Source organism: Syngnathus typhle, linkage group LG11 (genome assembly GCF_033458585.1).
Source record: "Syngnathus typhle isolate RoL2023-S1 ecotype Sweden linkage group LG11, RoL_Styp_1.0, whole genome shotgun sequence".
NCBI lineage: Eukaryota > Metazoa > Chordata > Actinopteri > Syngnathiformes > Syngnathidae > Syngnathus > Syngnathus typhle.
In genome coordinates this window covers 5,774,901-5,795,023 of record NC_083748.1, presented here as the reverse complement: position 1 = coordinate 5,795,023, position 20,123 = coordinate 5,774,901, and the positions used below count along the sequence as shown (strand labels likewise).

The 20,123-nt window shown below is 44.0% G+C and overlaps 1 protein-coding gene across 4 annotated transcripts; it reads left to right on the top strand.

The window, feature by feature from the left end:
* Positions 1–956: 956 nt before the first annotated feature.
* On the top strand, positions 957–19,662 carry wnk2 (WNK lysine deficient protein kinase 2). Of its 4 annotated transcripts, none has more exons than XM_061290957.1 (28): positions 957–2,471; positions 6,108–6,280; positions 6,355–6,575; positions 6,905–7,062; positions 7,521–7,609; positions 7,793–8,012; positions 8,362–8,620; positions 8,734–9,041; positions 10,270–10,368; positions 10,657–10,767; positions 10,905–11,180; positions 11,331–11,882; positions 11,958–12,007; positions 12,120–12,282; positions 12,365–12,481; positions 12,550–12,711; positions 12,795–12,837; positions 12,903–13,040; positions 13,250–14,112; positions 14,600–14,657; positions 14,754–14,818; positions 14,893–15,476; positions 15,619–15,851; positions 16,106–16,336; positions 16,439–16,537; positions 17,170–17,214; positions 17,413–17,729; positions 17,958–19,662. In XM_061290957.1, exons 1-28 carry the CDS (start codon positions 1,710–1,712, stop codon positions 18,246–18,248), a joined length of 6,687 nt encoding a protein of 2,228 aa, XP_061146941.1. In that variant the 5' UTR covers positions 957–1,709; the 3' UTR covers positions 18,249–19,662. The 4 variants fall into 4 exon arrangements, with proteins under 4 accessions (XP_061146941.1, XP_061146943.1, XP_061146940.1 ...); XM_061290959.1 differs by having other exon boundaries at positions 978–2,471; positions 12,550–12,720; positions 16,439–16,513; XM_061290956.1 differs by having other exon boundaries at positions 978–2,471; positions 12,550–12,720.
* The last annotated feature ends 461 nt before the right edge of the window (positions 19,663–20,123 follow it).

Genomic DNA, 20,123 nt, shown 5'->3' with positions numbered 1-20,123 from the left:
TATATAAAAGATTCTTATGCCTATATACACTAATATTAATTCATCTAAGTGGAAATTGTAAGCTATTATAAGTCACTATTAGTTAGACTACTATTATTATTTCACTTTCACTCTATTGTTACTTTTATGGAAGCTGAGTGACAATGAGATGATCACATAATTCCTTTAGTCCCAAGGTGATCTAAACAAGAAAGTAAAAAAATGTAAAGAGCCCTTGGGAAAAAAATAGTGTGTGGCCCGTGGCTTGGGTTACCATGATTAATAATGTAAAGGTGAGAAATGTCAAAGCAGACAATGGAGCGTTAGCTTTTTTGTAAGCCACACTCATTAATAGCAGAACTTGGAAGTCGGTGGAAGCTGCCGATTAATTTTTGGGGGGCATTATGTCCTGTAAGCCTACAGTAGTTCTCAAATTTTGCAACGCCAAGTATCAAAAAATTATAATTTGAGTCAAATAGCGAAAAATAATGTAGTGCACCCAATTTGAACGTTTAATACAGCGATTCTTTCACGCACCACTAGAGGGAGCTTATGTACCACTAGTTATTAGTACCACCACTGGTAGTGTGGTTTTTTTTGGTCTGGCCCTAAAAATAACTCACAATGATGGGAGGTCACATTGTGATTTCCTAGGAATTGTCAAAGTGATCATTTGAAAATATAAACATTTGCAGCCTTTTAGACAAACGAATTGTTGTATATTGATATTTGTTATTTCATACCTTCTTACATTATACTGGCAATTCTGTTTCGAAATCATTAAAATGATCATTATATTTTCATACAGGAATATAACTAATTATCAATTGAACATAATTAAAGCTAATTTGAGCAACTTTGTGTATTCAGAAGTGTTGATAAAACTGCAGACGGACACGCCACTTTCTGTGTGTCTAGGACAGATGCTGAGTGTAGAAAAAAAAAATCATTCACTCCACACGTTTTCCACGTGGGTTGTGCCACTCAATGGCACAACCCACAGAGAGAGAGAGAGAGGGGGAGTTAGTGAATGTAGCGTTGCCTTACTTTCCCAAACATGGTCCAGCATCATGGGTTGACAATACAAGAGGGAGTCGCCTAAAAACCTGCAGTTGGACGCGCTGTAGTTGGGGCGTGGGCTTTTGTGCCGTGAACTTGTCCACATTTTCGCTTACATCGTGGATAAATAGAACCCTGGGCTGTGCCGTGCGGGGAGGGGGTGAGAAGTGTGCCGCAGTGAGCATAATCTGATAAGCGCTTCTGTTCTATTCAAGATCCTGCACTGCGCTCCGGGATGTCACTCGCGGGAGAAAAGTCCGTGTGGTCGGGGGAGGGAATACTGAGCTCGTGCTATTTGCACCCGGATGCCGGCTATTTATTTGCGGGCGTGTCGCTCGCGGAGCTTGGCATCTGTGCACGTGACCTGTCCCATGAAATAGCCTACGCAGGGATTAGTATGAATAGCACATCGTAAACATTGTGCTGGTCATTTTCCTGCGTTTTTTTTAAAAATGTATTTTTAATTGCAGGTGCAATGGCATCAAGTGGATTCATGCGTGCTACGCAGTCGCAACAAGGTGCGCGTTGAGGTAGACTTGCACGGAGTAAAGCGCGCAAGATCCCAGCTGGACATTTTTGTTAGAGGGTGGGGGGGTTAGCGGGGCGGAGATGCTCTGGATCCTAAACAATCCCGAGGCCGTACATTGTGGGCTTCCGAACTGCGTCACTGCATGCAAGTGCGGCTGCAGGTAGGCGAGCCACCACCGGAGAGGACCGCTCCCCTCCGCATCCTCCGCACACAATGTCGAGCGACTAACACATCAGCGGTGATGCATGCGGCGGAGGATTCGAGCAAAGATCCGCCACTTGGATCAACGTTTTCCTCGACGCCCGGTTTGGACTCTGATATTAACGCCAATGCTTTCAGGCCCATTTATGAGAACGGCGCGGATGACAATGTCAACGTCCACAACACAGCCCTGCGAGGGGCCAGCGACCCCAGCGCCTATCCCTCCTCGGACTACCGCGGGCTGGTCCGTCACAGGTTCATTCGGCGGAGTTTGTGGCTGTCGGATCACGAGGAGCAGATGTTGGACACGGCAGAGTGTGCCACCAGCGCCCCGGCGCTCATCATCGACCTGCGCTCCATCGTCGGCCAGTCTCGGAGCCGGACTTTACACGCCACGCGTCTGGGTCACCAGGAGAAGTCGAGGTCGGAGAGTCATTTGGAAGGAAAGGACGACACCGGTGCCAGCGAGGAGAAACGTGAAGCGTGCCAAAGCGAGGTCAAGGAAGAGGGCGTTTCATGTGACGTCACTAGCAAAGCAGGAAGCGATGAGAACGAAGAGGAGCCAGGGGTGAAGGCCGTGTCCACCTCACCTGGGGGCCGATTTCTCAAGTTCGACATTGAGTTGGGGAGAGGCTCCTTCAAGACGGTCTACAAGGGGCTCGACACGGACACTTGGGTGGAGGTTGCATGGTGCGAACTGCAGGTGGGTTTAAAGAAGCTGGTGACGTCACAAACTCCATCATTTGTTATAAAGCTTTTTCAAAAGTAAAGCAACGTAACAAAAAATTCTCAAAAAATCTGTCAGAATCCCAGTTATAGTTGGAATGACCAGCTCAATTTAAATGCCACGCACCAAGAATTTAGAATTGCATTTTTATTACTGATATACAATATTTTGGTCCAAAAGTAAGATAGCTGCTTGATAACTGAACTGTAATTTCACATATCACTAATCTGTATCTTGTGTGAATATAATCTAATGATCAGTCTAAATGCCATCCATGTGATGAGCAGATTAGCCTAGATCTCAGATGCCCTTTCACAATTTAAAATGTTCTAGGGGAATGCATTTCCAAGCCTAAAAATAACAATCTGACTCAATATGTACTTTGATTAAGTTTAAATACGTGACCTGGTTTTAGATGGAACATACTGTGGTGCAGGTGCAGTGGGCCGTAAAATCAAGACTGAGTCAGCATTTTCTCTCATTTTTATGATCTTGTAATTCACAATAATTTCCCTTCCTAATGGTTCTAACATAGTGACTTAGGCTCACACTGACTGGCAATTTCAATTTTATTGATCCACTCGGGTTCTTGGAGGTAAATGAGCTAGTCTTGGAGAGGATTCACATGCAATGTTTATAATTAAGTAATATAAACTAATAGTATAATTATAAATTGAAAAGGGTTAAACATGTTGATAACACAATATGATAATAATGTAGTGGATATAAAAAGTATACACGCCATTGTTGAAATATCAGGTTATGTATATTAAAAAAAAAATGAGACAAAGATAAGTAATTTCAAATTGTTTTCCACTGTTATTGTGACGTATAATAAATATAATTTGGTTGAGGGCCATTTAAACCAACGTTGTGCTTTGAGGGCCGTTTTTCTTCAGGTGAAACTGGGGCCTTAGGAAATGCGGAAGAAAATGTGAGCAGTTCAGAATAGTGATAAGTTTAAGAACAAAACCTTCAGACTTCTGTTAGAAAGTAAGCAAAAATATCAAGAAAATATTCTACAACATCTGAACTTTATTCAGGGCATCATTGTCACTTTAAATGGTGGCAGGAATGTGGTGACACCCATTTAACTTAAGTTTGAATTGTTATTGGTTTATTCTTAACACAATCTATTTTTTTGTTGCAAAATTGCCATTTTTAATAGTGGCGCAGTGCATTCAAATCTACTTTTTTTTTTTGACGGATTTAAATATTCTCCCAAAAAAGGCTTAAATCTTAATTTCCTTCCATCTGCCGAAAGAAAAAACACTAACTGCACTACAATAGAGGGCGGGTGGGGCACATTCGTGGGATGTGCCACAGGGGACGACGTTCTCTTATGCATCAGGCATGGCCGTGCGTGTGTGATTGTATTTATATTGTCTGAGCAGCTTCTTAGGAGAGATCCAGTGATGATTCAACCCTTCTGTGCCTTGAGACCATGCAGGGCCTGCCCTTTAGATCTTCCTTGCCTACGCACCTCTCTTATGACGCTGTTGTATAAGTCACAGCATGACACAGCAGAAAAAGGTGGCCAACTCATAGCGGTGTGGAGAGGCTCGCAAGTATTCCAAGGTGGCCTGGCTGCCAAATGCCCAAAAACAAATGCTGAGGCAGACAAATTAAACAAATGAAGCAGCCATTTAGTGAAATAGCAACACCTTTTTTGACAGCTCTATTCCACAGATCGTCAATTGATTGATGATGAGGCTGCGCTGAATGCTAAACATCAGTTCATGGAGCCCCCCCCCTCAAAAGTGTTGCAAGACAGTTGCGCCTGGGGAGTAAATCCTGCTGATGCAGCTCTCTGCAGCAAGAGAGGGGAGAAGGAAAGGTTGGCTCCAGGAGATAACAATGTATGCTAGTATGTTCACTCTTGTTAAAAAATAATCTGAGAAAAACATGCAAATCAGTGTTGCATCTTTTTTTTTCTCTCTTCTATTGACACAGCTCGAAGAAATTGCCTGAGAAGTCAGTAATGAGGCAAAAGTCTTATTTTAGCAACACTTAATGATCAGTGGCAACATGGTTGACCTTGAGGTTAGCAGAAAATTTGCCTCACAGTTCTGAGGTTCATTTGCAAAAGATAAAAAGCTGAAGTGGCAAGTATTGTACATTTTGTCCATTCCTATTTCGTTCAAAGTAGGCGTAGGTATTGACATGGATGCTGCCGATATCAGCCACCAATACTTAAGGCAGACAGTCTGACGTCGAGGAAGTCCTCCTTGGCTGTAGTTGGCGCTATACTATGGCAGTTTGACTTCACCTTCTTTGAAAACAAAGGTCTTCGTTGAAATTTTATTCCTCCAAAATACTAGAAATATCGGTACTCCATATTGGTGAGTACTCAAAAGGACTACTGGGTCTGGAAAAAAAAGTGATATCAAACAACCTTTACTCGAAACCTTTCATAACCTCTATGACTCCTTGAAAAATGTGCTGAATTAAGCTTTTGTTGGCTTCATGTCGCTCCGAATAATACCTAAAAGAAAATAGAAGAAAGGAACTAAGTCATGACTTATGTGACCTCACATGTCACTTACATACATGTACCTCAGTAGCATTACCAGAACTGTACATGACAAACTTAACTATGTACAAGTTTTTATTTAATTGTTAATGCCATTATCTCAACAACAAATTACTGTTCTGTATGGTGGCGAAAAACATTTACACATCAGGATTATTTATTTAATTCAAAACTTGCTATCTTCGAGCAATGTGCCTGTTACTGGACCTGCACACGCCATATGCGCAATGAGAAAACCCTGCAGTGACGAATTATGATGCAAAACTGAATATTTTACCATAATTTCTAAGGACTTAGATTTGGACTTTGAATAATTCAAATAAATTTCCTGTTTGGAGTGGATATATCATCCCGAAATTTAAATAAAATGCCGTTCAATTCTCCTGAAGCAAAGCTCAAATTGTGCGGTTCGGAGCAAATGTAATCCGAGATGCATGAGGCTGCAGACTGCTCAGGTCACAATGGCCCACTGAAATCCGATCCCTCAGCATCGGTCTATAATTGATGCACACAAAGTGCAGTGTAACAATGTGTGTGTGTTTGCTAGAAAGGAGCCTCATCGTTTACCTGAACAGTGCAGTTAAGAAAGCAAAGACATCATGCGTGTTTGTAATATGCTGACAAGGAAATTAATGTTCAGCTTGTTTCCTTTTTTTTTTCCACATCAATTCAGGAAGAGCATATATACTTGAATCATCTTTCATTTCAGATCCAGGAACAAAAATTTGCATCATTTCATGATTTGCATGTGTGACTTGTTCTCATGTATGTTGTACTGTTTGAAAATATGGGTCGGATATGGACACTGTTGTTTTTATTCAACACACAAAAAAACAAATGGGCTGAAAAGAACCCGCATGTTTTTCTTCATGCCTCAGTCATGTTCACTCTCAACATGAGCCGCTGGCTATTCACAATTTCCCCCTGAAGTTACTCAAGCAGGTAGTAAGAACGATTTGAAAGGTCATTTCTGACTTGTTTATTATTACAAATGTCTTCCGATATCACACCGCAAACACTGCTAGAAAAACGAATTAACATCTACAACCAAAATAATTGTCTTTTTGAATGTTCCAAAGGAGCGGAAACTGTCCAAGGTGGAGAGGCAAAGGTTCAAGGAGGAAGCTGAGATGTTGAAAGCTCTTCAACACCCCAACATCGTGAGATTCTATGATTTCTGGGAGTCGCCATTGAAAGGAAAGAAGTGCATAGTTCTGGTCACAGAGCTCATGACCTCAGGGACACTCAAAACGTGAGCGCAAACGCTTCACATTCAAAAAATCATCTCCAGCGTTTTGCCACGATTCTGTTAAATTTCTCCTTCAGGTATTTGAAGCGCTTCAAGGTGATGAAGCCCAAAGTTCTTCGGAGTTGGTGTAGACAGATCCTGAAGGGCCTCCATTTCCTGCACACCAGGACGCCCCCAATCATTCACAGAGACCTCAAGTGTGACAACATCTTCATCACAGGCCCCACGGGCTCCGTCAAAATCGGCGATCTGGGCTTGGCAACTCTGAAGAGGGCTTCCTTCGCTAAAAGTGTTATCGGTTAGCTGCTCGCTCGACACATGCACTGATCCATTAGCGTCATATTTAAAATGCAACTGAATGATTTATGCATGATGCCCTTTAGTTTTTACAAATTTCTTTTGCTCCGTTACTATGTCCTTTAAGATTATATAGCCAATTATTTGGCAACACTCTGGACGATTATTATTAGTTTCAGAAAAGGCCCAATAATAGCTGCTCTAATTGGCTGGCAGATTAATCAGTCGGGCCTTAGCGACTGGTTTCTTTAAGCGCTTAATTGAATTCATAGCAGTATTGTTTCTGTACGTGAGACTCTATTCACATTTCACTTTGTTTGAACGGTCCAGGCACACCAGAGTTCATGGCCCCAGAGATGTACGAGGAGCACTATGATGAGGCTGTGGATGTCTACGCCTTTGGAATGTGCATGTTGGAGATGGCCACGTCTGAATATCCTTACTCGGAATGTCAAAACGCAGCACAAATCTACCGCAAAGTCACTAGCGTGAGTTTCCTTGAGTTTTTAAAAAAATATTTTTATGAAGTCTGAATTTGAAGTCTGAATCATTTAAAACGCTCATCAAGCATCTGGTCCTTTAGTATAAAAATGTCAGCAACATAAACATGTTTAACATACAACCATACTAAAAGTTAGAACTGATGAAACTTTAATTGACTTTACTGGCCGTCTACTTCTTCTTGACACTATCAAACAACACTATTAGTGTCACACTGCTGCCACCTTCAGTGTGTGGGCAGTACATTCAGCATCTTTAATATTTTCTCCAATATTTTATTCACCAGTGCAAGATTATTTTACTTCCAAAATGGAAAATTTCAAAATGTATGCCTCCATAAAAAAATCTTGATTAATGATTAAAGTACTTTTTTTGGAGTTGCAAAGTGTTTCCTACATCTGTTTATTAATACTGCAGTGTAATTTGCTTTTTTCTCTCCACCCAGGGCGTAAAACCTGCCAGCTACAGCAAAGTGAGCGACCCAGAAATTAAGGAAATAATTGGAGAGTGCATCTGTCATAGATGGGAGGAAAGGTAAGTATGTGACAACTGTCATATGTGTCGGTAGAGGCTGACCTTTAACCTTAAGTCTGTTGTCATGTTGCTGCTCCTGTGTTATGACGTTACTGCCAGTATTTGGCGGTGATACGGTTCACGTTTGTGTGTTGTGCGTCATTCATTGACCTAAGTCGCTGTTGTGCTGTTCATTTCCCGCAGGTACTCCATCAAGGACCTTTTGAATCACGCCTTCTTTGCAGAGGATACAGGGGTGAGGGTGGAGCTTAATGAAGAGGATGACGGGAAAAAATGCTCAATCGCATTGAAGCTGTGGGTTGAGGATCCGAAAAAACTAAAAGGGAAATACAAGGACACTGGGGCGATTGAGTTCACGTTTAACTTGGTGAACGAGGACCCAGAAGTTGTTGCGCAAGAAATGGTAAACATAATTGCAATTGTGCTCTTTTACACCTTATCTTAGGGCTACATTCATATTAAGAAAATCTAGCTTGATTTGAAACATAAAATCCTTTGCCAAGTCATTTCCTTCAGGTTGTTCTTCTTTAGGTCACAACCGAGTTCAAAATGAATCAACAGCGCCTCCGCTGGTTGCACCCAAGTAGAACACCTCATTATACCTCAATTACTTCACAATTAGGCAACAACCAGTTCAACACATTAAAATAATAATAACAATAATAATAGTAATAATAATAATGATAATAATAACAATAAAGCATAGGGTATGTTTAATATATGTACTTAGTGTTTCCTCATGTGTCTCATAGGTAGAGTCTGGCTTTTTTCTGGACTGCGATGCGAAGGTTGTTGGGAAGTCAATTCGGGACCGAGTGGCTCTGATCAAATGGAGACGGGAGCGCACCTTCCCAGCAGGGAACGGCGAGGCGTCCGTGAAGAAGACGCAGCAGAACCTCCTACAGATACCCGGACAACAGGGGACCACATTGGCGCCGACCGAGTATGACGACCAGGAGGCGGAGTGCCAGACCTTGATTTGTACAGTCCCCGTCACCACGTCGACTACACGTGAGGAGAATGTGCAAATGAAATGAAAACCCGTCAAGACACTCTGTGGTGATTTTAAAATGAAATACTACTCACGTATCCACTTATTGATTTTGAAGTTCACTCTCTTACAGTTGACAGCGGTGTGAGCTCCACCATCCAATTGGACAATCTCAGCAAACAGCAAAATGGCTGCTACCAGTCACCGCCTGAGACAATCTGCACGGTTCAGTCGGTCTACAGTCCTCCTGCGCAGCTGGAGGCTCCAGTGCAGCATAGCCCCTACCAGCAAACCACAGCACAGGCCTCGCAGGACCAATACCTACAAGAATCCACACAGCTACATCAGGGAACCTACCAGCAAACCACAGGTCAGCTACATGCTGGGTCCTACCAACAACCTGCTGCACAATTGCACTTAGGGCCAGATGACGCTCAAACAGTAAGTAAACACAAATCCGCCTCCCATTTTTTTCTCCTTATCGTCAATTCTCCTTGCGAGTTATAATAACACATTTTTATGTCCTTTCTTGGAATGATATCTGATCAGCGTCACCACAGTGATCCCTTTGTAAAGCATGACATCACCACCAGGGGCGCTGTTTGCCCCACATGTGAAAGTGCATCTCAGGTTGAGATGTTGCAATGTAGGACTCAGTCAAGAGCCTGCTCATGTCGCAGAGGCAGCTTGTTTTCGAACTGTTCCCAAACTTCGTCTTTATCATCTGTCCTCCTGTCCCCTCATCGATTTTCTCATCATGACTCAGCGAGTTTTTACACTTCACCTCTCCGGCCCCTGAAGCCGCCCCGCTCCTCGAACCAACGAGTCAGCCTCCCATGCAGGCCGCAGCCTCACCGCCACTGTGAGACTTGCCTGTCACTCCACCGGTCCAAGAGACGAGGTTCTGCGGGACACGCCCACGTTCACTCCTTGCTCACATCTTCTCAGATTACCTCAATCTCAAAACCTGCCTCACCCACATCCTGTCCGCTCAGTCTACCTTCACTCAATTGGCCACCTTCAAATCTATTTGAGGGTGGAGATCTCGGTCTTCTTAACCACTGTCTCCATCACATCGTCGGGCGCAGAACAAGTTCGCCTACGCTGTCACAGAGTGGCGCTAACCGTCATGCATCTCCTTTAATTGATCATGTTGACAAGACTCAGAGCCTTAAAGTTCCACTGTCGTCACCTAACCCCGGTCTGGATAACAGGCTCCTCTTACCAACATGTGACAACAAAGGCAGAGCAGAAACACTGGTAGGTTAGAGAAGCAAGCTGTAAGGCAAACACCGCCACTGCGGCAGCCTGCTGCATTTTTTATGATCCCGCAAGCTGTAAGGATCTCCATAGAAATGTACAACAAATAGCCTTTGCTCCTGCTTATCAAAAAATAAAAAAAATGATGGCTTCATTTTAGATCGAGCACTGTGCAATGGCGCACCAAAAATAATATGCATCCCTAGTGAGTCATGCCACTGCAATTCACTTTTCCCATCCAGCTTCCCCTGTTGGATCCCTGCCCAAAAAGATAGACGAGCTTTCGCCTGCTTCAGTACACAGAGCATTTTGACCTTGAACTCGAGTTAACATTCGCAAACACTTTTTGGTATTATGAGTCATCGTGTAGTTATTGGTTAACGTGGGCTGTCATATTTGTTTCTGACAGACACTTTCTGCTCCATCCCCTCCTACGCATCCCGGTAGACAGACAGCACAGAGCTTCCCGGCTGCAACGAATCTTACTGCTCAAGCTGGCCAGGAACAGGTACATGAATATTATGTGGGATGTTAACACAACAGAAAACATAACGAGAAGCCACGCAACTTTCTATCAAAAGCCAAACTCATCCTTTGTTGAGATAAGACTTGTGAGTTAAACATTCAGACTTTTTTTTTACACTTTATATTTTTGTATTTTGGTCATGTTGATTTTACTTCTTTTCTTGTCAACAAATAAGATGTACACATACATAAAAATCAACAACATGATGCCAGTTGAATTGTGCTATTATTTTGTATTCCTGCATAAACACAATTCAATTTTCTTCCTTAGCAATTATCTGCTGAGCAGACGACAGCTCACTTGAGTCCTCCTGACTTATCGACCAGTTTTTCACAGACCAGTGCGCCCCCTCCTCTACTACCCCTTCGCATCACCACACAGGTGTGTAATCGGAACTCGGTATGTGGCATGAGGTTCTAAATCTCTTTGACCCAGGACGCCTGCGTGAATACAATTTGCATTGAATAGGCGACTTTGTATATCATCATTGTATATCATTTTCCCTTTTTCTTTCCTAGTTTCCCTCACCATATTGTGTTCAAGCAGGGGGCCTCAATCCCCCTCCTATCTTCTCGGCTCCCTTAGCTAGCTCTTACTACTCACCTTCACCGCACCCCACCATCATTCCCTTGAATCCTCATTTTGCTTTTAGCACCCATCAGTCCACACCTCAGCAGGTGGCACTCCCTTCCATGAGCACTTCCAGCTTCCATTACACCCCTTCCTTAGCGTTCTCCCAGGTACAACTCACCCCATACCCCGTCCCCCACCCTGAGCAAGTACTGGCTGAACAGGTGAATATTTGCCTTGTAGTTCTAACTGTGATGATTGGAAATGAGGTGGACGATGGTGCAATGTTTGCACTGCTCATACAATGGGCTATTTCAAAACTATGAACGGCTTATCTATTAATCAATTCCTCCATTTTTTTTGGGGTTTCCTAGGCGCAGACAAACAATCTACAGGGAAATTTAGAAGATCAACTTTCGGCCCCGATTCAACCTGTTCTACCTACTATTCAGATTCCTCTCTGGGGAAGTGGAACGGATATAGAAAGTGCTGGAGACTTAAATGTAGCCTCTGCATTTCACACCTCAGCGCCACCCTCAGCTGCAGTGGATGTGGAAACCCAAACCCCAGCACTAAGCGGAACTTTAATCCAGCTAAAGAGCCAAGCGGCAGGACAAATACCGGCTCAGTCTGTCGCTTCTGTCTCATTTCAAGCTACAGCTGAACCTGCAATTCAAACATCAGGTTCACCAAAAGGTTTGGATGATTCCTCGGCATCAGGACAAACCTGTGTACCGGGATTGGTCTCAGTTCCAAGCTCCGTCCCGCAACCAGCTCAGACTGGTCCTCCTGCTCCTACTTCTGTGGCAGCTTCAGTTCTGCAGTCTGCTGGAATCCAGACCGCAGTCTCAATGACATCTGAATGTATAAGCCAGAAAAAAGAAGTGGCGGCCGCTTGCATTTTAGCGCAAGATCCCTGCACAGAGGTATGGCAGACACGTGATATGTTTGATTTTGAGTGCTGCATCCCTGCACATCAACAAATGTCCATACATTTTCAGGATGTGTTTCATGAAAAAACAGGATCATTGCCCAATCATGCTTATGACAGGTATGTGTGCATTTTTGTAGCAATCTTTTGATTCTGTACATGAACTAAAATGGATGTTATATATTTGTGTGCCACAACGTGGCTATTTTTCTTTTTTTCCATTTTCTCTCAGCCCCTACTCTGATGTTGCATCCGGTAAAGAAGCGAGTGATGGGTATGACAGCTTGGCCAGTGGAGGGAAGGGGGAAGGGAAACACAGGAAACATCACCGCAAGTCCACCCGGACGCGTTCTCGGCAAGAAAAGACGAGCAAACCCAAACTGAGCATGCTCAATGTAAGAAAGAGGATTCCTATTTTTTCTTTTCCAGTTGCATTTTCCTTAAAGCTATTGCAACGTGTGGCCTCCTCCCTGCCAGGTTTGCAACACAGGTGATAAAAGGGTTGAATGTCAGCTGGAGACTCACAATCACAAAATGGTGACGTTTAAATTCGATCTGGACGGCGATGCTCCCGAGGAAATCGCCACTTACATGGTTGGTTCGACCCTGATCTTCATGTCTTTACTCGTAGTTGAAAAACATGTGGCATTGTTTACCTTCAGGTGGAGAATGGATTTATCCTTCCTTTAGAAAAAGAGATCTTCATCGACCAGTTAAAGGACATTGTGGATAAAGCTGAAGACATGTTCAATGACGACACGGAGGGGGAGAGGGTGTCTACTTTGAGTTGTAGCCCGCAACAAGGCCAGACCTCGGATGGACAAGTAGGGGAGGTTAGAGTAATGCAGATATATTTTTGCCAAAAATACTGATTTGCATCTATCACAAGTATCTTTTCTTACTACAGAGTCAACAATCTGGAGCATCCCAGCCTGTCTACCAGCAAAATGGTAAAGCGCTTTAACACCCACAGCATCTTCATAATTCTCATTTTCTAAATACACGGGAATTGCAGTTCTTCACACGGGAAAGCGATGGTTCATAATCTGTCCTGTGGAGGAGACGCCCTTTTCCAGCCAGGAGCCCACGTCTGAAGGGACAACTTCACAGTCTCCTAGCAGTTCAGCCAACACACAACTGCCTGGCAGGCGAGGTAATGAATATTCATCCGAATTTGCAAAATATTTTGGAAGGGGTTGTAAAAATAGGTTTTTCTAAAATTATGTTTGGCCGCCCCCAAGTAAAAAAATCCTAAGTCCGCCACTGTGCTGCGCAAAATCAGATGGCATTGCAATTTGCAGCAGTACTGGAAAAAAAGGTGATATTTTTATGACTCCTGTGTGTGTGTGTTTTTTTTTGTAGCTGAAGAGGGCTCATCGTCTACAATGTCTGGTGGGAGCGGAGGCTTCATCCATGATGTGTATGGATTCTGTAGTCCCCCAATTATGTCCAACACTGACCCTCTCCTCTTGGCCAGTCTGTCTCCTCCAGTGTCCGCCCCGCCGGCTCTACAAACGGTACCGTCAATGGAGCAACTAAGCAGTGTCCATCAAGCACAACCTGCCAGAGCTCAAACTTTGCCACCATCATCTCCGCAAACCTCTTTTCAAATGGATGACCCGCAAGGTTCCCCTGTCGCCGCCTCCTCCCCAATTCATTCCTCTTTACCAATGGCGGAGATCATTTGTCCTGTTTCTGCGGTGGACGAAATTCCGTGCTGCCCTCTGGTCATGCCGCTTTCTCTGGATGTGAGCATCTCACCGAGTGGGTCCCCTCTCACTCCTCTTCCACCCCAGGAGCCCGGTTCAGCCAAAGAGTCACTGTCTCTCTCGTATGCCGCCGCCGCCACACGCAGTGAGCGCCCGCAGCAGCCTGTGGTGCTCCACCAGCCTTTCTCCAGTGTGGGCGGGGCCAAAGCGTCCTCGCTTCCCCAGAGCCCGGCACCATCGCAGCACGGCGGAGGACCAGCCGAGTCGGACGGCGAAGGACGACTAGGTCGGGGAGGCTTTGTGGACAGCACCATAAAAACTCTAGATGAGAAACTTCGGAACTTGCTTTACCAAGAATACGCTCCCATGTATCCGTCGGGAGGCATGGCGGAGACGCCGGGTTCCGGGACAGAGTACATCCAATCTCCTCCTGGTCCAGACAGTGCCACTGGCGGGTCAGGAAACAGTACACCAGGTCCAATGGAGGAGAGTCGCTACAGAGCAGGAGAACAACTGGTAGGTTTGAAAAACATTTAAAATTGTAATTCTAGATCAAATATAAATCCTGCATTTCGGTTATATTTATGTTTGGGGCAGCAAGCATTTGCTGACTGATGCGCTTATTTTATACCAGTTTCTCTTCCAACTGCAGCTTCATAACTCATAACAGATTATTTATTATTATTATTATTTATTATTATAAAAAAATATTTAAAAAAAACAGAATTCACATTAAGGGAATTGCTCAATTTTCCTCAGTCACTAGTTGTCAGGCAGAGTTTATAGGGCTCAATCCTAACTGCCCCATAGACCAAAATTGTTATCATATGTAAACACAAATTGGCAAGAAGGAAAATTTGCATCTGGCAATTTTATTTCCTAATTTATTGTATTCACACAATATAAGTTATATAAGCATATCTTTTATCATTTTGGATTTTCTTGTGATACAACTCAACAAACCCTAATGACTGTTATCTGTTTTGTCCACCATCTTCTTTAGCCTCAAATTCCTGAGCGAATGGATAGCTTGAGCACTTTGAGTGACTCAGCCGTGTGTGGTATGTACTTCATTTCCAAACATTGTGCTTCACTGTCCATGTATTCCTAATTTTTTTTTAATTCATTTTTTTGTGCTAAATTTAACTTGTCTGCAGCGATCCAATCCAAAAGGCATGTTTCTCACTCTGTCTCCTGCTCTGGGACCAGAGGCCGCTTTAAGGTGTGTTTGAAGAAAAAAACAAAAAGTGTGTATGGAGTGCAGCAACGTACGCTCATGAGCCTTTCTTTTGCCAGATCATGTCAGTTCCTCCTGAAGTGGCCAACAAGCGTGACGTGAAGCAGAGGAGCTGGAGCAGCTTTGCCTCGCCACCACATCCTGCAGGTTACAACGTTCCTACAGAGGCCATGACCCCCTCCACCACCATCGGCCGCTTCTCCGTGGTTAGCGCCGAGGACGACGTCACGCAGAGGACACGTTGCAGTCGCTACTCAGCACCGCCTGACTTCTATTTGGACACGCATTCCTCTGTGGCTACCCAGAGCTCCTTGCCTCACAGCATCACCTCAGCCTCCGTACCTGTCGACATCACAGTCCACGCTCGCTTCCTCTCTTCGGACTCGGGGGCCGAGAGCAGTCCCGCCAAAGCGGCCCCTGCCACCCCGAGTCAACACGTTCGCTCCGAGCGCAGAGGAAGCGACCTGATGAAGAGGGCGGTGGCCTTCCTCAGACGTTCGGGGCGCAGTAGCAGCGTGCAGAGCTCGGATTCTCCGAGCAGGCACGGAGGCGTGCACGGGTCGGCATACGCCAGCAGCGATAACGACTCGGAGATGGAGGACTCGTCGGACATGAAGAGAGAACTTCAGACACTCCGGGAGAGGTGAACAATACAATACCTTTTTTTTTTTTGTGAATGATGACAACGAAACATATTCCCAGATGTACAAATCATATGGGATAGGTTCTAAAAAAAAGCATTGTAAAAAAAAATAATGTTTATTTTCTTGCTCCAATTCCTTTAGACATTTGAAAGAAATCTCGGAGCTGCAAGCCCATCAGAGAGGAGAAATAGAGCTGCTCTATCTCAGACTTGGCAAAGTCCCTCCCTCCGGCCTGACGTACTCGCACGTTGCGCCCCCTACAGGTCGCAGAAAAAGGTCCGGCAAGCACAGGCTGAAACCTGGCAAGCTCCTCAGCCCTCTTGTTCAACAATTCCGACAGGTCGCAAGTAAATCTGGTGACTCCAGCAGACCTAGTGAGTATCAAAATATCCATTTGGCATTTCTGTGATTTCTGAACCGAAAATATACATTAACGTGACGTAAAAAAAAAATCTCCTTTTTGATGTGAAACCAAAACCAAGGCGGAACTGTAATGTTTGCAAAGTTTCCCAATAAAAGCCATATGTCAACAAAAACAAGATGAAATACAATTCAATTTTGCAATAATGTTGCTGGGTCAATCTGACCCGGCATTAAGTTCCTCCTTAATGTATGTGTTATTTCTTAGCTGTCCCGGGAAGCGGTGAGACCACCGTGAGTTTAAACGGCTCTCCAGGCAGGGCGTCCGTCGCCACTCAGGGCCGGGACCCGTCCCGCCCCGGCCACATTCCGAGCTCCGTTTCGGAACCCGTGCAAACTCAGCAGCCCTGCTCCCTCAAGGGCTCCTTGTCCTCTGATAACATTTATGCCGGACTATATGCCGGCGATGGCACCAACACACAAGCACCACCAGGACTGGGTGAGAGCCTCCAAACCAGCACAATACTGTATTGTACCATTGAGCAACATATTGTGGCATTTTTTTTTCAAATGTGTTCTCCTTACTCTGGTGTCTATCCAGGCTGGGCTAATTACCCTCAACCAACCGAGAGAGTGACTTATAAATCCAGTAGCAAGCCCCGAGCTCGATTTCTCAGTGGGCCTGTGCCTTTATCTATCTGTTTGTATCTCTTCTCTTGCTGCTCTGCTTCCCTTATTTTGCGTGCTTTTCTCTTCTCTTACTCACAACACCGACTTGACTTTTTCTTCTGAAACACAGCTTGTTTTTTTCCGCCCACATTTTGCTTCGATTTCTCCATTTTGTCTGGTTTATTCAAACTGTTGACACATTTGTAATTTGACATCAATATGATTGATGATTGGGCGAGCTCAATATATTTTCATTCAAATGAAATGAAAAGAGAAAAGACAACTATGACATCCTAGGTTTGGATAAACACAATATTTGCTGGCATGAATTCTCTACCAAGATTCATCTTGGTTGAGACCCTCACTGACCACAACATAAGGTCCACGGCATCAAAGGTTCTGCTGCTGCTTCTAATGTTTCCGTTGCTTTGTTTAGCTATTTAAGGCATGCAACAAATTACAAAACAATTCTCGGTATGATGCAACGCAGTTTGACATGCGAATGCTGGATCATTTTGCTTCTTTATCAACTTCAGTTTTTTTTTTTTTTTTTTTTGCTTTGTGTCTCAGCAGCTTTGTTATTGCATCTTGTCCCGTACTGTGCACTGTTGTTCTCTAACGTGAGTCTGAGACAAGTTTTATGAACTCTGTTTTGTCTCTTAGGGTCAACACTGAAGCGATTGTGTCTTGGCAAAGAGCGAGGCAACAGTACGTATGGTATTTCATTTATATATGTCAATGACTTTGCAATCATGTTTCCCAACATTTACTTAAACGGCCACGGGGTGAGGAGCAGTGTAATACAATCATGCGGACACAAACAAAAGAAGAGTTTCACAACTCCTCAATGTCGTCCTCATTATAAGGTTATTTTCCCCTCTGTGCGTGTTTTTTGACTCGTGCCAGGGCCCGGTGCTGGGTTGGGGGTTGTTAATCCATCACAGCAGCCGGCTACTGGCGCTACACCCCCTCCTCATCAGCCAGTGATGGGACTAGCACAAGCTCAAGCCAATAACAGCAACAACAAGACAGCCAGCTACGCCGCTTCATCCATCAATGCCACTGAAATCAACCTGCCTGAAGATCTGCAACGACTTCTGGACGACTGGACTCAGGAGGTTCTTATTGTCACTCACAGGCCGCGTACCAACTCCCTGTGTATCGGGGGGCAGCAGGTTTTGGATCAGATGGTTGCCCCAACTCAAGTTGCAAGTACTTCAGAGGTGAGTTTGCAATGTATCGCTCGTATGTGTTCAAGTGTGAGGATATCTTGAAGTTGTTATATCGCTCTTCACCACTAGATAGCACACGTTGACGCAAGGTTGACAAAAATAATTCCACATATTCAAGCGCAGGTTGTACATTTTTGTCATAGATGATGATTCCCATGTAGCACTGATGAAAAATTAGACCCCCACACCCCTGATCTAATCCATCATCCAACCCACAAGGTGACATCATGGATGACCCCCGGCGTAGAAAGCGACCACCTCCCCCCGTCCTGGCCCGACAGCCCCGGCATGGCGGTGATCAACGTGTCCTCCGCCGGACCTGGCGCCGTTCGCCAGCTTGTCTCACCTGTCCCATTCTGGGCCTCTTCCTCTCTTCGCGCTTTCAGCCAATCACCTGGGGTGCCCCTCGCCCTTCCTTCCGGAATTTTTGCCTTTCCTCCCGCAAGCCAGGATGCTTCCATCCCAAGTGCGTCATATCAACCGCCGGACCCCAAAGCAAGAACTCTTTAATCAGAGTAGCAATGTGTCTTCCAAGTCTTGTACCAAAAAGCAATGTCATTGTACTGTATATAGTGTATTTAACCAGCACGTCACCATTGGCGCATCCTCCGGTCTCTCATTTGCGTACGTGGCGTCCATATTATCATTGAGTGCAGAGCAATGGTACATTTGGTAGTATGAATAGTTTGCGTTGCTCATGACAGCTGACAGACAAGTGTGTGTAATATAAGAACTCTGTATATAGGTTGTGTGTTTGTACAGTTCACAACGAATGATGCATAGGTTGCTGCTTCAGTTCCCGTATGTGTGCCTCAGTGCAAGCCTTTAGCCGCCACTGTGAAGATTTCTGGACTAGACGAGTACCGACCTGCTTTCTCAGTCCAAGGTCAAGTGTTTCACCCCCCCATCAATGAAACGCTTCTAGCACAAGCTCTTGGAATTTTGATGAGACATTGGAAGGGACTTTACCTTCACTTGAAAAACACCGGCGAGTGTGCCTTGTATTGTAATTTCCGAAGATGAGCATTTAGGTCCGAAGCAGCCATGGGTTAATGTTCTTGATTCAAATCATCAAAAATGGACAGGAGGAAAAAAAATGATTACACAAAGGCTATCATCTCATCGCATTGCAGGAAATAAAATACCACGGATTGTTAAAATAATAATAACAATCAAAATAATCACTGAGGGTTATACCTGTAGAATGTGCATAAAACTTTTCTGTAGTTTCGCCCCACTTGCTGACTTCAATATTTACTAGTGAACATACACAAAATGGCGGGGAAATGGTTTTCGGGAAGAAATTTCACTTTGACTCATTGGGCTCAAAAGGTCAACCGAACCTTAAAAGTTCTGAATCTCTTCTAGCTGCTTGCGTTACATAGCGTTGCCTTTGAGAAACTTTTAAGAGTTACTGTGAGGTTGCTGGTGATGACATAAAGCACACCAAGAAGTGAATTACTGCAATGTCATTTATGCAATGCGTTGTTGTTTTTTGTTTTCAAAGTGACTCCATTGGAAGCGCTCTCACAAATGTTGTGGCCATCCTTTGACATAGTTTCCATTAACATTCACTTTTCAACATTGCCCAACTGATATACAGTCTCGGAATAATTGCAAATTTAAAAAGCACTTTGCAGACTCTGCGTCCATGACGAATGTTTAGTGGAAGGCTAGAGTGAGTTTAAGGTGATAAACTTCCTGATGTGGTTTCAAACTTGTATATTTAAATGCATATTTCTTTTTATAATATTTAATTTTGCGCTCTCTGTAACATGAGTAAATCCCAACTTTTGACATTATTCATGCTTGCAATGTATGAATGCTTTGGCCTGTCGCGTCCCCATACTGGTGACAAACGCACTGAACCGCACACAATGAAATAAAAATGATACTGTGTACGTACAGTACAGTGCTTAGCATACTTATGCAATTGGAACTTTTGATTTTATGGCTATTTTGAGCTCACAACAAACTGAACAAGATTGAGGAATTTCAAATTCAATGCATCAAACATAACTCAAGGGCTTAAAGGACTGAGTCATAACAAGCTACAACAAATAATACACGAGTAAGCTGAATGATCGATTTTCTTTGAATGAACAGGGACTTTGGTCAGGCTGTAATGTTAACACAATTCCATTTTTGGTAAAGTCTTTATCGGACATGCTGCTACCGGGAATTGCACAGCAGGTCAACAATACTCTGTACACGAGCTGTATCACTATGTATGCCTTTAATTTTATTTTTTATTTTTGCAGAACAGGTTAGAGCTGATCTTTTCGCCACCATATTTTCCTACATTTTTAGATCAAAATTGAGCTTTAACATTTTTTTGCAATTGGTGAGAATGATGAGAAGTGGTCCGAAGTTGTTTGAAGTGAA